Source organism: Phacochoerus africanus, chromosome 4 (assembly GCF_016906955.1).
Source record: "Phacochoerus africanus isolate WHEZ1 chromosome 4, ROS_Pafr_v1, whole genome shotgun sequence".
NCBI classification, from domain to species: Eukaryota; Metazoa; Chordata; class Mammalia; order Artiodactyla; family Suidae; genus Phacochoerus; species Phacochoerus africanus.
Genome location: NC_062547.1, coordinates 14,281,837 through 14,296,481, shown reverse-complemented (window position 1 = coordinate 14,296,481; position 14,645 = coordinate 14,281,837). Strand labels below are relative to the sequence as shown.

The 14,645-nt window shown below is 38.3% G+C and overlaps 2 protein-coding genes across 2 annotated transcripts; both read left to right on the top strand.

Annotated features, from left to right (window-relative positions):
• The first annotated feature begins 3,418 nt into the window (after positions 1 to 3,418).
• Positions 3,419 to 4,387, top strand: LOC125124444 (olfactory receptor 8U9). The gene has a single exon (XM_047774554.1). It carries the CDS (start codon positions 3,419 to 3,421, stop codon positions 4,385 to 4,387), a length of 969 nt encoding a protein of 322 aa, XP_047630510.1.
• A 5,183-nt stretch (positions 4,388 to 9,570) lies between these two features.
• On the top strand, positions 9,571 to 10,511 carry LOC125124003 (olfactory receptor 5AL1-like). Its single transcript, XM_047774182.1, is given in 2 exon segments — positions 9,571 to 9,727; positions 9,730 to 10,511. Coding segments are annotated over 2 exon segments (939 nt in total).
• Positions 10,512 to 14,645: the final 4,134 nt, after the last annotated feature.

The window sequence follows — 14,645 nt, the reverse complement described above, 5'->3', positions numbered from 1 at the left end:
AAACCTTCAATCTCATTGGTCCTAGTCAGATTCATTTCTGCTGCACCACGACGGGAACTCCGAAACTGAATTTTTGGCATGCTATGTTTCTGTAACTAGAGAGTGACAGAACCATTCAAATACAGGTGTCCCAGTTTTATTCAGGCTTCTTTCTACTGTATCTCACTTGGCATCAATCTCAATGAAATGGCACTTTTCAATACTTATCTGTCATTAAAGAAACAACTGTGCGTTACTTTCTTTTCTTATAGATAAAATAGCAGAAGTGAATTCAAATGGAAATTTTACATTTACTTTTTAAGAAGGAGATTGCCTCTGTTATTTCTTTTAGTAACTATGCCAAGAAAATTTGAATAATTTCACTAAGAAACACAGTAACTAACACCGGACCTTCCCATGATTCAAATTCTAGTCTCATATTTTTTCAACGCTGCATCATACTATCTTTTAATATAAAAGATCATTATCATCCTGATGAAATAAAGGCTTTTAATGCAGCACTAGTAGAAAAGAATCAGAATGCATGGGGCGACTATTATGTGAGTTAACTGACAATGGAAAGAAAGCTTGTTTGTATACAGTTAAGATGGAAACTTCAGTCTAATTTAGTGAGTATTCTCCGAGGACCTCCTGAATGTTTAGTGCGTTGCTAGAAGTTCCGGAGAGAGAAAAGGAAAGGATAAGTCTTTCTCCAAAGACGATTAAGTTCCCTATGGTTGTGATTCAATAGTGGCAGGTGCTCAATTAGCAAGCAGATATCTCCATGTATGTATATATGCATATGTACACACACACACACGTATACATTTACACACACCTATGTACACACGTTCCTTATAAGAAGAATGTAGAATAAAATGTTTGGTGCTGGTATTAAGTACAAGAAAAAAGTGACACTTTATATCAGAAAAGGAATAAAAGAAATTCTTTTGAGAACAGCAGAGCAATTGCAGTTTAGGAAATGCAAACCGTAGCAAGCTATGGATGAGTCCACAGAGGGTTTAGGGTAGGCTATATTTAAGGAGGGTATATGAACAAGGGAGAGTTCAGTTAGAGTCTGTTAAAATCAAAAACAAACAATGAGCCCTGAAAATGCTCTGAGCCAAAGTCAGTTTAGTTACACAAGCAAAGGTCAGTTTAGCCCATTTTGTGAGCCCAGTCCCACCTGGGTCATTTTGTGTTTATGCTTCTAGAAACCATAAGCAAAATTTCCCAAGGAGTTCCTGCTGTGGCACATGGGTTAAGAATCTGACTGAAGCGGCTTGGGTTGCTGTGGAGGCCTGGGCTTGATCTCTGGCCCAGTACACTGGTTTGAAGGATCTTGAATTGCTGTAGCTGCTGTGTAGGTCACGGATGCAGCTCTGATTCTATCCTGGGCCCACCAGGAACTTCCATATGTCACGGGGTATGTTCATAAGCATTAAAAAATAAATAAATAAATAAAATCTTCCGGAAGTTGATATGAGGCAACTTTTGGTTAATTCCCTATCCTTCAAGAAAATGCCAAGAAACAAGTCAGTGTGAAGAGTAAACAGTCATTATTTTCTAACTACATAAGCTGCTTTGTAACAATACACCCCAAACCTCATTCCTTGTTCTGGCTGGATATCACAGAGCCCAGAAATTGTCCCCTTGATATGTGCATAATAAACGTTACCAGTTACTATTGATTAGTTTTGCTCAGGCTGTTTCTGAACTTTTGCAAGTCCAAGTAGCAAATGTATAGGCTCAGCGATGGGGAGAGATTCTTGGATAAGTTTCAGTGTTCTGGAAATCAGACATTTACAGGAAATCGGTCTCTCACTACTTAGTTCTTTTTTTTTTTTTTTGCTTTTTATGGCCGCACACACAGCATATGGAGGTTCCCAGGCTAGGGGTCCAGTAGGAACTGCAGCCGCCTGCCTATGCCACAGCCACAGCAACATCAGATCTGAGCCATGTCTGTGACCTACACCACAGCTCACGGCAACGTTGGATTCTTAATCCACTGAGTGAGGTCAGGGATGGAACCCACAACCTCATGGTTCCTAGTCAGATTCATTTCTGCTGCGCCACGACGGGAACTCCGATCTTATCAGTTCTTAAGTTTTGTTTTCCTGAGGGCATATGTGGGCATATATCTTCCAGTTCCTTTTTATATTGAATTGCTTTCACAGAAATAATACAAGCAAAAAATCAAAATTAATATAAAATAATCCAAATCTATATATTTTATATATTTTAAATAATGCTAAAGTAGTAGGAACCATGTAAATAATACAAATCTATTAGAAAGCATAGAACACTTTTATTTTAATTAAGTAAAATATTTTTAAAATTTGCAGATATTCATTGAAGTAGACTAGGTAAGATGATACTGTACATAGAAAGATGTCTGTGAAATACTATATCACTAAATGTTTGCTTGGAGGTGTTCCCATTGTGGCTCAGGGGTAAGGAACCCTACTAGTATCCATTAGGATGCAGATTTTTACCCTGGCCTTGTTCAGTGGGTTAAGGATACAGCCTTGCCTTGAGCTATGGTGTAGGTGGCAAGTGTGGCTTGGATCTGGAGTTGCTGCAGCCATGGTGTAGGCTGGCAGCTGCAGCTCGGATTTGACCCCTAGCCTGGGAACTTCCATATGCCACAAATGTGGCCCTAATAAGCCAAAGCAAAAACAAAAACAAACAAAACAAAACACTCGGAGAAATTTAGGCATGTGCCAACGGAATAAAATTGGGAGTATTGGGAACTTAATAGTGGGTGGATTCCTGCCTCAGAAAATCACAAGTTTAAATTGCAGCTGTACTACAGACTGGCTGCCCAACCTTACTACGAGTGCTTTACCTTTCAGGCATCTTTTCCCCATCTGTAAAATGGGTATATAAGAAAACAAGTAAATAGATAAACTCTAAGTCCTGTTACAGTGTCTTTCAAATTGCTACCCATTTTCAGCATTTGTATTACTAACACAATTGTGAAGATTATGTAGGAATCTATGGCGGCATCTTTGCAAGAAGTAATGAATATAGAATAGGCAAACATAGCATTCTCCCTCTGTTAACTGGCAGCGATGGGGACTCTTATCATACAGGCAAGGCTGTCAGAGTGATGTCACTGCAGAAGAGTCCCTTTTTTCTGTTATTAATATTAGCATTTTTTCAATCGAGGCAACAAAGTTTTAAAAAAGCAATGTTAAATTTTAAATAATACGATACATAAGCACTTTGAACAAAGAGTCATCGTGGACTGAATCCGGTCCGACAGCTGTTACTTTTATAAATAGAATGTATTTGGGGGAGAGAAATATGTCCTTCCCATTAAACATCTCTGTTTAATGCTAACAGTAAAAATGGCTTTAGAAGATATTAAGATCTAAATTCAATTTAATTAAGCTGGATTTATTTTTTTTTCTTCATCCAGACATATTGAGGACACATGACCCAGATGAATTGCACCCAGGTAACTGCATTTATTCTTGTGGGTCTCACAGATCGTCAGGAATTAAAGATGCCGCTATTTGTGGTTTTCTTGTCTGTCTACCTCTTCACTGTTGTAGGCAACTTGGGTCTGATCCGAGTCATTAGAACAGACCCAAGACTCAACACACCAATGTACTTCTTTCTTAGCAACCTGGCTTTTGTTGATTTCTGTTATTCTTCTGTCATTACACCCAAAATGCTTGGGAATTTCTTATACGAACAAAACGTCATCTCCTTCAACGCATGTGCGGCTCAGTTAGGCTGTTTCCTGGCCTTCATGACAGCTGAGTGTTTGCTCCTGGCTTCCATGGCGTATGACCGATACGTGGCCATTTGCAACCCTCTCCTCTACATGGTGGTAATGTCCCCAGGAATCTGCATTCAGCTGGTGGCAGCCCCCTACAGCTACAGCTTCCTGGTTGCTCTATTTCATACCATCCTCACCTTCCGCCTCTCCTATTGTCACTCTAATATCATCAACCATTTCTACTGTGACGACATGCCCCTCCTCAAGCTAACTTGCTCCGACACACACTCCAAGCAGCTCTGGGTCTTTGCCTGTGCAGGTATCATGTTCATTTCTTCCCTTCTGGTTGTCTTTGTCTCCTACACATACATTCTCGCTGCCATCCTGAGGATGCGCTCAGCTGAAGGGAGACGCAAAGCCTTCTCCACGTGCGGCTCCCACATGCTGGCAGTCACCCTATTCTACGGGACCCTCATCTTCATGTACTTACAGCCAAGCTCCAACCATTCCCTCGACACAGATAAGACGGCCTCGGTCTTCTACACCGTCATCATCCCCATGCTGAATCCTTTAATCTACAGCCTTAGGAACAAGGAGGTGAAAGATGCCCTGAAAAAAGTCATCATCAATAGAAACCAGGCTTTTATAGTCATGAAATTAAGAAGGCAACTTGAATAAATAAAAACGGAATCTTCCTCATGACCTGACTTTTTCCCTCTTGAAAAACTATTAGAGCTGAATAAAATAAAAAAGGTGATAAGACTTATTCTACTTCATTTGGGTTGTTAAGAGACAGGCCATTTGAGCAGGTGACACTTGGGGTTGGAACCCACTGAGGTAAGGAGCCAACTGTGGAAAGAATGTACTTGTGAGGGGTAAGGAGGAAGGTCTGGCCGGTGTCGGGAGCATCGTATGTGAGGGGGGGAAACCGTATAAGAGGGGGACAGAGGGTCAGGCAGATGCAGGCTGCAGAGTCCTAGGGGCACTGGCAGGGAGTTGGGTTTTATTCATAGGGTAATGGGAACCTGGTAATGGGAGCAGTAGTTCAATGACTTGAAGATGTTTGGTTGACATCTGTCACTCTCCACCCTGTCTCTGCTGGTTGTAAGTGGCTGTGGCCACTCGAGGCATCACATCTATATACAAGGCAGATTCTGCTTACTTCATACCAATCAGAATGGCTCTTAGCTGCAAGGGAGGTTGGAAAAGGGAGGCAGGTATAGGAATGAGATTCTCTGCCCTGGGAGTGGAGGCAGGAAGGAGCGCTGGGGCTTGAGTCAGAGTGAGGGTAATAAGACGGCCAGGCCTGCCACACTGGTGCTTCTCCACCATGCACAGAGGATACTCCAGGCTGAGCCTGAGGTGCTGCATCTCAGAAGACCTCTCTAGAGTCTCAGATGCTGCTGGTAGGCCACCTACACTTCCAGGAGCATGACTGAACACTACTGGAGAGTTCTAAGTAAGAGAGTGGTTACCTGATTTTTATGGTTTCATGGAGGATGCAGTGTAGGATACCAGAAGGGACACTGGGAGGCTAGTTAAGAAGCTAAAAATCATGGTCATGGTCACTTGAGTTAATGTAGCGGCAGGAGAGATGATGCTGGTGGGTGTTTAAATTTTTTAATTCAGAAAATTGTGTTAATATGTACACAACAAATTAAAAAGAAACTATCAGAATGCCTATTCTTTTCTTTCTTTCTTTCTTGTCTTTTTAAGGCCACACCAATGGCATATGGAGGCTAGGGGTTGAATCAGAGCTGTAGCTGCCAGCCTACACCACAGCCACATCAATGCTGGATCCAAGCTGTGTCGGCAACCTATACCATAGCTCATAGCAACACCAGATCCTCAACCCAGTGAGCGAGGCCACGGATCGAACCTGTGTTTTCATGGATATTAGTCAGGTTCTTACCTCTGAGCCATGCCAGGAACTTCAGAATGCCTATCATTAATATGTGATTTCTATATATCTGTTCATTGTATGATAAAATTTTCCAAAGAGTTTCCCTTAGAATGAGATTTCAGATATAGAAGTAACCATAAGAATTTTTGCTGATCCTCTTATTTCTCCAATGAAAATGTGTTAAAATAATTCTCTGGTCCTTAAGAATACAAATTTTCCTATTTCTCAAATGATGAATTTCATAACAAGTCATTGTCTGAATATAAAACTAGTTAGAAGACAAATTTGGCCTCTCCATTGTGCCAAGATCTTCAATTCTGGATTCTCCAGCTGCATTAACAATATCCCATGTGAAAAGCATAGATTCACAATACAAACATTTTTTTATCCCCAATTTGCTAGTTTCTTGGGAAAAAAATGACAATATAAAACTGTTCAACGAGTTCCTTTGTGGCTCAGGGGGTCATTCCTGTGGCTCGAGTCACTGCTATGGCGCTGGGTCAGTCCCTTGCCCAGGAACGTCCACATGCCAATAACGCAGCCAAAAAATAAATAAAAAAAACTAATAATAAAACTGTTCCATATTTACACATTTAACAAATTGTCTTTATTAAAGAGAATAGTACTATGGCCACACTTTACCTATGCCACTAACCTAACATGGCCTGAAATCTGGTCTGGTCTCAAAAGACTAACACTTAAATGAAGTGGTTTTTTTTTTAAGCCTATGAGATCTCATTATGCTTTTTCCAATTATCTAAATAATAAGAATAATAATGCAATTTAAGGATAGACTCCCAGGGGAAGCATACATTGTAAATAAATATATTCTAAACAATTGAAACCAAAGATCATTTTGCCAGTAGCAAGGATCATATGTAGTTATATTGGGCAAATTTGGGGTAAGTTGTTCATTATTGGTTAAGGAACAGCTTGTAACACAATGAACTCATTAGGCAATGTAGCCTAGGGAAAAGAACATAGGTGTTATAATCAAAGGATAGCATTTTACTGCGTGGGATCTCTCACCAGTTTACTTAGCGATCAAATAAGGACAATGTTACCAAATTTTAAGTATTAAACAACATACAAAAGGGTGATAATAAATGATAGACCCTTGCATATCATCTATTTTCCTTCTATGAGCTAGCAACCTGAGTTCTAGTCCCAACTCTACTAATAAACTTGACAGAGCAGTTAATGTATGAGGATTACCATACAAACAGACAACTAATACAGTTAAGTATCTAGGGAGAGGGATAGATATAGACTATAGGTATGCATATAGAATTTCAAATAAATGTAGTGATAATTTGACACTTTTCAATTACCTAGAAAATAATCTTGACTTTGCAATTCATGCAAATATATTGTACATTCTGTCTCCTTTAACAATCATCTAGGAGTTCCCACTGTGGCTCAGCGAGTTAAGAACCCAACATAGTGTCCCCTGGCCTTGCTCCATGGGTTAAGGATTCAGTATTTCCACAAGGCAAGCTGTGATGTAGGTCACGGATGCAGCTCAGATCCCACATTGCTGTGTCTGTGGTGTAGGCCAGCAGCTGTAGCTCCAATTGGACTCCTAGCCCAGGAACGTCCATGTGCTGCAGGTACAGTGATAAAGAAAAGAAAAGAAAAATCATTCAGACTACTGAGCATGTTGGAATTTTTACCTGGAACAAATCCCTTCTAAATCAAAAGGATAGAAATCTGAGAATGGCCCATTAAACCAGTGAGGATTATTCTTCCAATACGGTCACCATAAATAAGCATGAATGAAGTCCTTAGTCCACAGAGTGGGAGATTATCCAGAATGGATATTATGGAGATAAAAATATGATATACTTCTATGCATAATTCATGGCCAAAGGCAATAATTTGGAAGTGACTGAGTTCATCCTCTTGAAACTTCAAGCTTCAAGCCCTTCTTTTGGGGATCTTTTTAGTGATCTACTTATTAATGTCATAGATAATACTGGATTAATTATGCTAATTTGTATCAGTTCTAGCTCCACACAGCCATATATTTTTTCCTTAGCCACCTAATTTGTTGATTTTTGCTGCACCTCCTCTGTTACTCTTAACACACTAGTTAACTTCCTCCAAGAAACTAAAAGAATACCTTTACCTGCTTGTGACACTCAGCTGTGTTGGCTTATCCTGTTTGTTCTTTGTGACATGTATATGCTCCCAGTCATGGGATGTGATAGGCATGTGCCCATTAGTAACCCTTTATTTTATTTCATTGTCATGAATGAACAATGATCAGTATTTAAATGGTAGTTAAGGAGTTCCTGTTGTGGCTCAGCAGTAAGAAACCTGACTAGCATCCATGAGGACGCGGTTTCAATCCCTGGCCTCTCTCAGTGGGTTAAGGATCTGACGTTACACTGAACTGTGGTGTAGGTCGCAGATGGGGCTCAGATCCTGCATTGCTGTGGCTGTAGTGTAAGCTTGCAGCTACAGCTCCGATTTCACCCCTAGCCTGGGAACTTCCATATGCCAAGGGTGTGCCCCTAAAAAGACACACATACACACAAACAGTGGTTCGTACATACATGTATGGATTTTCCATTTCCAATTGAATATTGGCATGAGGACAGGAAAGCATAGTAAAAAATGATTGGTCTTTGATTTGGAAAACTGAATGGATAATGGTACTGTTCATTGAGATAGAATGTGTATATTCTGGGTCTTGAATATTGGGTCCAGTAGGTGGAGATACCAAGTTCTTTTCTCTGTGTAATTCTTTTTGATGAACAACTAGAATATATAAGCAGTAATTCCTGAGAGGTATTCAGATACATAAAGCTGGAGCAGAGAAAGAGACTCTGGAATAATAATAATATATATTTGTACATAATCAGAATATAAATGTCTTTGATGTAGGATTGGATATGATCACCGAACAAGAAGCTGTAAAAATGAGGGGATGGGGGATGTTTAGGATATATATATATATGTATGTCATTTTGCTGTACAGCAGAAATTGGCACAACATTGTAAATCAACTATGTTTTAATTTTTTTTAAAAAAAGTTAACTTATTTTCCAATCTGCTTAAGGAAGAAGAGGGATGATTTCAATATTGCTAGCTTTCAAGCTTTGAGAATCTAACCTGGGTTTGTATAAATGTTCTGTGAAATTTAGCTCTAAATGCTGCCCAAATGCTATTTACTTGGGTTCCCTTAGAAACTTGAAGATAGGGGCTAAAATGACCTCTCATAATTACTTAAAGTTATTTTACATCTGGGATATTGTTTGCTGACGTGTATTTTACCAAAAGAGAGCCAGAAGAGTCACAATCATATTTTATGTAATATCTATGTTACATATGGACTGAAAAAAAAATAGAAAATGGGAGCAAGGAAAAAGAAGAAAAATTTAAAATTACACCAAACTGTGATGCTTGAAGAGAAATATTGTTAGTATTTTGATTTTGACTTGCATTTTTCATACTTGGTTTGGTAGTTTTAATGTCCTTAGGAACTGAGGCAATGATAATTCTATGAGATAAGCACAACTTACATTCTGAGATCAAACAAGGTCAGAAAAGATCCAACACATTCAGAGTGCTACAGTGGTATATAGCCACTTACATTCTGAATGTTGCTTTTTTTCTATAAGAACTATAAGATAAAAAAAAAATACAATACAGAGTTTGCTATTGTATTGCTTACAAATTTTTAATTGAAATATCCCCTTTCTTCTTTTATAGCTCCTTAGTGGATTTCGTATCTTGGAATTGTTACCTAGACCGAATCTTTTTACAGTGAACACATAAGTAAATTCACATGTAATTCAGAGTGCTTATCAGGATTCTACTTTGATTGAATTAGCATAATATCCTGGAGAGCCAGAGCTATCTTCTCACACTAAATGGATTATTTCTTACAGAGTCAAAATTATTCTGAGTGCGTGTTCTGGAGGAGTTTATTGTAAAATTGTGTATCTATTTCATGGCAAAAGGCAATCATTCAGCGATCACTGAGTTCATCCTTTTGGGCCTCACCGATAATCCAGAGCTCGAAGCCATTCTCTCTTGTGTTTTCCTACTGATGTACTTGGTTACTGCCTTGGGCAATCTTGGTTTGATTGTGCTAATTCAAATCAGTCCTCACTCCATACACCCATGTATTTTTTCCTCTGTCACCTGGCTTTTGTTGATTTTTATGGTACCTCCTCCATCACTCCCAACACCCTTGTAAACTCTTTACGTGAAATTAAAAGTGTGTCGTTTTATGCATGTGCCACTCAAGTGTGTTGCTTTATCACATTTTCAGTTTGGGAAGTATCGATGCTGTCTGTCATGGCTTATGATCGGTATGTGGCCATCTGCCACCCATTACTGTATGTAGTTCTCATGCCTAGGAAGCTCTGCATTCGAATGGTCACAAGCTCTTATATTTATGGGTTCACTGTGGGACTTGTCCAAGCAGTGGCTACCTTCCGCATGTCCTTCTGTGACTCTAATGTGATCAATCAGTTCTACTGTGATGATGTGCCCCTGATTGCTCTGGCCTGCTCTGACACGCGAGTCAAAGAGCTGATGTTGTTATTCATTGCAGGGTTCAATGTTTTTTGTTCTTTTGTCATTGTTCTCATATCCTATGTATTCATTGTCTTTGCCATTTTAAGGATCCGTTCTTCTGTAGGAAGACAGAAAGCCTTTTCTACCTGTGCCTCTCACTTGCTTTCTATTAGTATATATTATGGGACTCTCAGTTTTATGTACCTGCAGCCCAAGTCAAGCCACTCACTAGATAAAGACAAATTTGCCTCAGTATTCTATGCAATAGTGATTCCTATGCTAAACCCATTGATCTACAGCATGAGGAATCAGGAGGTAAAAAATGCTTTGAAAAAAATTATTGAAAAGGTGCATTCTAGTCATCGTTGATGATTGTGTTGTTACTAAAAAAATGATGGATATAGAAATAGGAAATCAAGGCTTGTAGAGTAGTACAGTGACAATAAGGGTAGGAATCTTTGTCCCCTGGTATTCAGTTTTTCTGATCTCTCGAAAATGGATACTATCTGGTTTTGATTTACATATTAGGTATTTCATAAATGTTCGTCTAATCATTATTTTTGAAAAGAAAGAGATAATCGGTTCCTGTTATGGCAAAGAAGAAATGAATCCAACTAGTATCCATGAGGAAGCAGGTTCAATCTCTGGCCTTGCTCAGTGGGTTGGGGATCTGTCATTGTCAGGGCTGAGGTGTAGGTCGCAGACACAGCTCACATCTGGGGTTGCTGTGGCTATGGTGTAGACCGGAAGCTATAGCTCTGATCTGACCCCTACCCTGGGAAATTCCATATGCCATGGGTGCAGCCCTAAACACCAAAAGAAAAAAAAAACGCATAGAAGAGACAGAAATAAAACTCATTCATTCTCAGAGATGCTTCAACAATAGCGGTGAAGAATCAAGCACCTTAAAATTATAACTATCTTATTTCACTGTGACATTGAGAATTTTAGACTATCTTGAGATACATGAACTATGCAAATAGTACAAATATCAGGTAAGATTTTCTTTCATGATTGAACTGGAGGAAAAATATTAGGTGCATGGTTGAAGTGTTTGGGTTTAAAACTGCCTAAAATATGACCTTACTCTTCACTTAACAATATCCCTCTTACTATGGTTGAACATTCTTTAAAAGACAACTTGTCAGAGCAGTTTTAGGTTTATAACAAAAGTAAGAAGGAGGTACCAAGATTCTCTGATACCCACTAGTGACACACATGCACAGCCTCCACATTATCTAACAGAATGGAATATTTGTTACCGTAGATCTGTATTGATGCACCATAGTCACTCAAAGTCCATAATTTACCTTAAGGTTCATGCTTGGTGTTGGGTATACTGTGGGTTTGGATAAATGTGTAATAACTTGAGAGTTCCCATTGCGGCTCAATAGGTTATGAAACCGACTTTATCTGTGAGGATTTGGGTTCACTTCCTGGCCTTGTTCAGTAGGTTAAGAATCTGGCATTGCTGTGAGCTGCAGCGTAGGTCACAGACACAGCTTGGATCATGCATTGCTGTGGCTGTGGCGTAGGCAGGCAGCTGCAGCTCTGATTCAACCCCTAGCCTCGGAACTTCCCATTGTAATATTATACAGAGTATTTTCCTTGCTCTAAAAATCCTCTCTGCTCTGTCTATTCATCTCCCAAACACCACCCTCACCCCTGGAAAACACTGATCTTTTTATTGCCTCCATTGTTTTGCTTTCCAGAATATCATAGTGTTGGTAGCTTTTTCAGACTGGCTTCTTTTACTTAGGAACATGCATTTAAGCCTCCTCGGTCTTTTCATGGCTCGATAGCTCATTTCTTTTTAGCTCTGAATAATATCTCATTGACTGATGTACCATAGTTTATTCATTCATCAACCAAAGGACATTTTCACTGCTTCCAAGCTTTAACAATTATTAATAAAGTTGCTATAAATATTCACGTTGTAGGTTTTTTTGTGTGAATATAAGTTTTCTACTTCCTTACAGGTCAATAGATTATTTAATTTCAGATATACGGTCAGATCTTTGTTGAAATCTAAATCATTACTTGGTAGTTTTGTAAAGACCAAGAGCAAAAATTAATTCACTTATTTAACGCACACCAGGACTTCTTGTTAAAATTCAAAATTTAATAAAGCCCATACAAAAATGATACGAAGTAAATACAAATAGTTAAATATTTTCTGAGTTATTTTCCCGTGTGTTAAAATAGTCTATGTTGTTAGTTATCAATCCTTTATTATACTTAATTTCAGTATAATGATCTGAAATTTTAATTGATTGTTCCTTGCCTCTTTAGCAAACTGGATCCCAAAAGGTTAGCCATAACATAATTTTCATGCTTGTGAGACATCATTACATTGTTTTGTTCAGAAATTGCTTAAAATGACATAGGACAAGGAAATAGTCTAAAGGGGCCAAGAAATAATATATACTCACCACACTTAAGTGATGTTAAGTATTTTTGACATTCACAGAGTTAACCTCAAGATATATCAGACTCCTTTTTGACTTTGCCATGGGTCACTTAAAGTCAGCAGATAGTGGGGAAAAATCAAAATAATTGAGGTAGTAAAAAAGGGTTTGGAGTGACATAAGACTTGTATTTATTTGTTCCATTATTCCTCTAGTATATTTGGACCTTCTACTAATTGAATTGTTAAGTCCTACTGCATATGGAGAGGGAGTGGAAAATAACAATCTTTGTTCCCCAAGAATTTGAAATTTAGAGTAAGTTACAAATCAACTTGTGAACAAATTGTTGGCTATAACACTTGAGAGAAAATGAAACACCCCTAGGAGAAAACAAAATGTTAGCTGAGCTCTGTGGATAGTGGCCATCCAGAGGTATAAAGATAAAGGGAATATTCTGCTTCAACTATGTGCAAAAATCCATGGTCACATCTGAGAAAACGACAGTACAAGTAATGGCTGGAGCGTGGCGATTACCTGAAACATGTCACGAGAGGTGAGACTAGTGTGCAAGGAAGGTGTTTTGTTTTTAGTTTTGTTTTTCTTCTCTCTTTTTTTTTTTTGGTTGTTTTTTTAATCAAAGGTTGAATTAGCTACATTAAGAAGTTTGGACTCCAGCCTATAGTCAGTGGAAAATAGCGAGCTAAGATTTGCATGATAGAAAGTACACTAAATTCCTATGTGCACAGAAAAGGTGGTATGACTGGTGGATAGGATAAATATTAGAAGACAGTAATCCAGAAAGTTGTGATAGAGGCTTAAACTAGAAATAGACAGTTTTGGGGAAGAAAATAGGTTAAATCATCGGTAGTATTCAACAAATAATTATGTATTAGTGGAAGTTAGAGGGATATATGAAATGTGTGTTCCTGTTTTTTTACCTGGATAATTGGTTGGAAGATGATATCATTCAATGAGTTAGAAAATACATGCTCCAAGGCATATGATTAGGATATGATGGGTTTTGAATTCTATTTTGAATATGTTAAACAGGTATCTTGGGAATATCTAAATGAAGTTATCTGGGAATCTCTTAAATACATACCTAGAGTTCAGAGGAAAAGTCTGGCCTAGAAATTTAGACTTCCGCATCACCATCATGAAAATGACAATTGTCCCCATAGCATTAGATGCGAATGCCCCACAAGAGTGTGCAAAAATGACAGGAGTTGGCTTAGGAAAGAGCTGCAAAATCATAGTTTATTTAAAGCATTAACACTGGAGGCAGAGCTACCAAGGGGAGTCAAATTGGATGGGAAAATATGGGAAAACCCCATGATTTTGGTGACTTGGAATCAAAAAACAAACAAACAAAAACAATGGTTTTTATAATGAAGCTGATGTCAGAGGTGTCTGGTAGTACGGAGATGTCACAAACGATGTTTTCAATCCCTTTGGAAAGAAGGAGATAGCCGGTGAATTTGGAATGAATAATTGTGTTATTATGAGTAATTACACTGAGGATGAGTTTCCGAATACTATAATATATAGATGATATATAAATACTAAAGACAAAGTGGATGACTTTCCAAGATATTTAGTACTGAAGAGATGCAGAGAAGAATGGGGGTTAATGAATAAAATTAAAGGAAGAGAAGTCAGAGGTCACTAGTGATGCTTTTTGCATATATCTTGTTTTTAAACTGAGGGGAAAGATTGAATAAATTAGTAGAGGAAGAATATGGGATACAAAAGAGTTTGGGAATCAAATTATAAATGTAGATATTAGAAAAAGAACACCACCAAAAAATAAAAATAAAAAACTTAAAAAAAAAGAAAAAGAACACCACCACCCACCCCACCACCCCCTCAAAAATGGAAAGAATAGATGTGCCAGAAGTAGTTTTATGCAAATGATGACAAGAAGTTGAGAAACAGTTCCATTTTATTACTTACGTCTCCCTCTGATGTTGCAATTTTTAGCAGCTATTGATAGCAAGGGGTGTGGTGTAGGGGAGTAAATAAATAAAAATTATCCTAAATATTTGGCATGGGTATTATTATAATATTTTTATATTATATGTTTTCTAAAATATTT

Coding starts and splice junctions, on each gene's coding strand:
- LOC125124444 (XM_047774554.1), top strand. CDS start 3,419: ATGACCCAGATGAATTGCACCCAGGTAACTGCATTTATTCTTGTGGGT.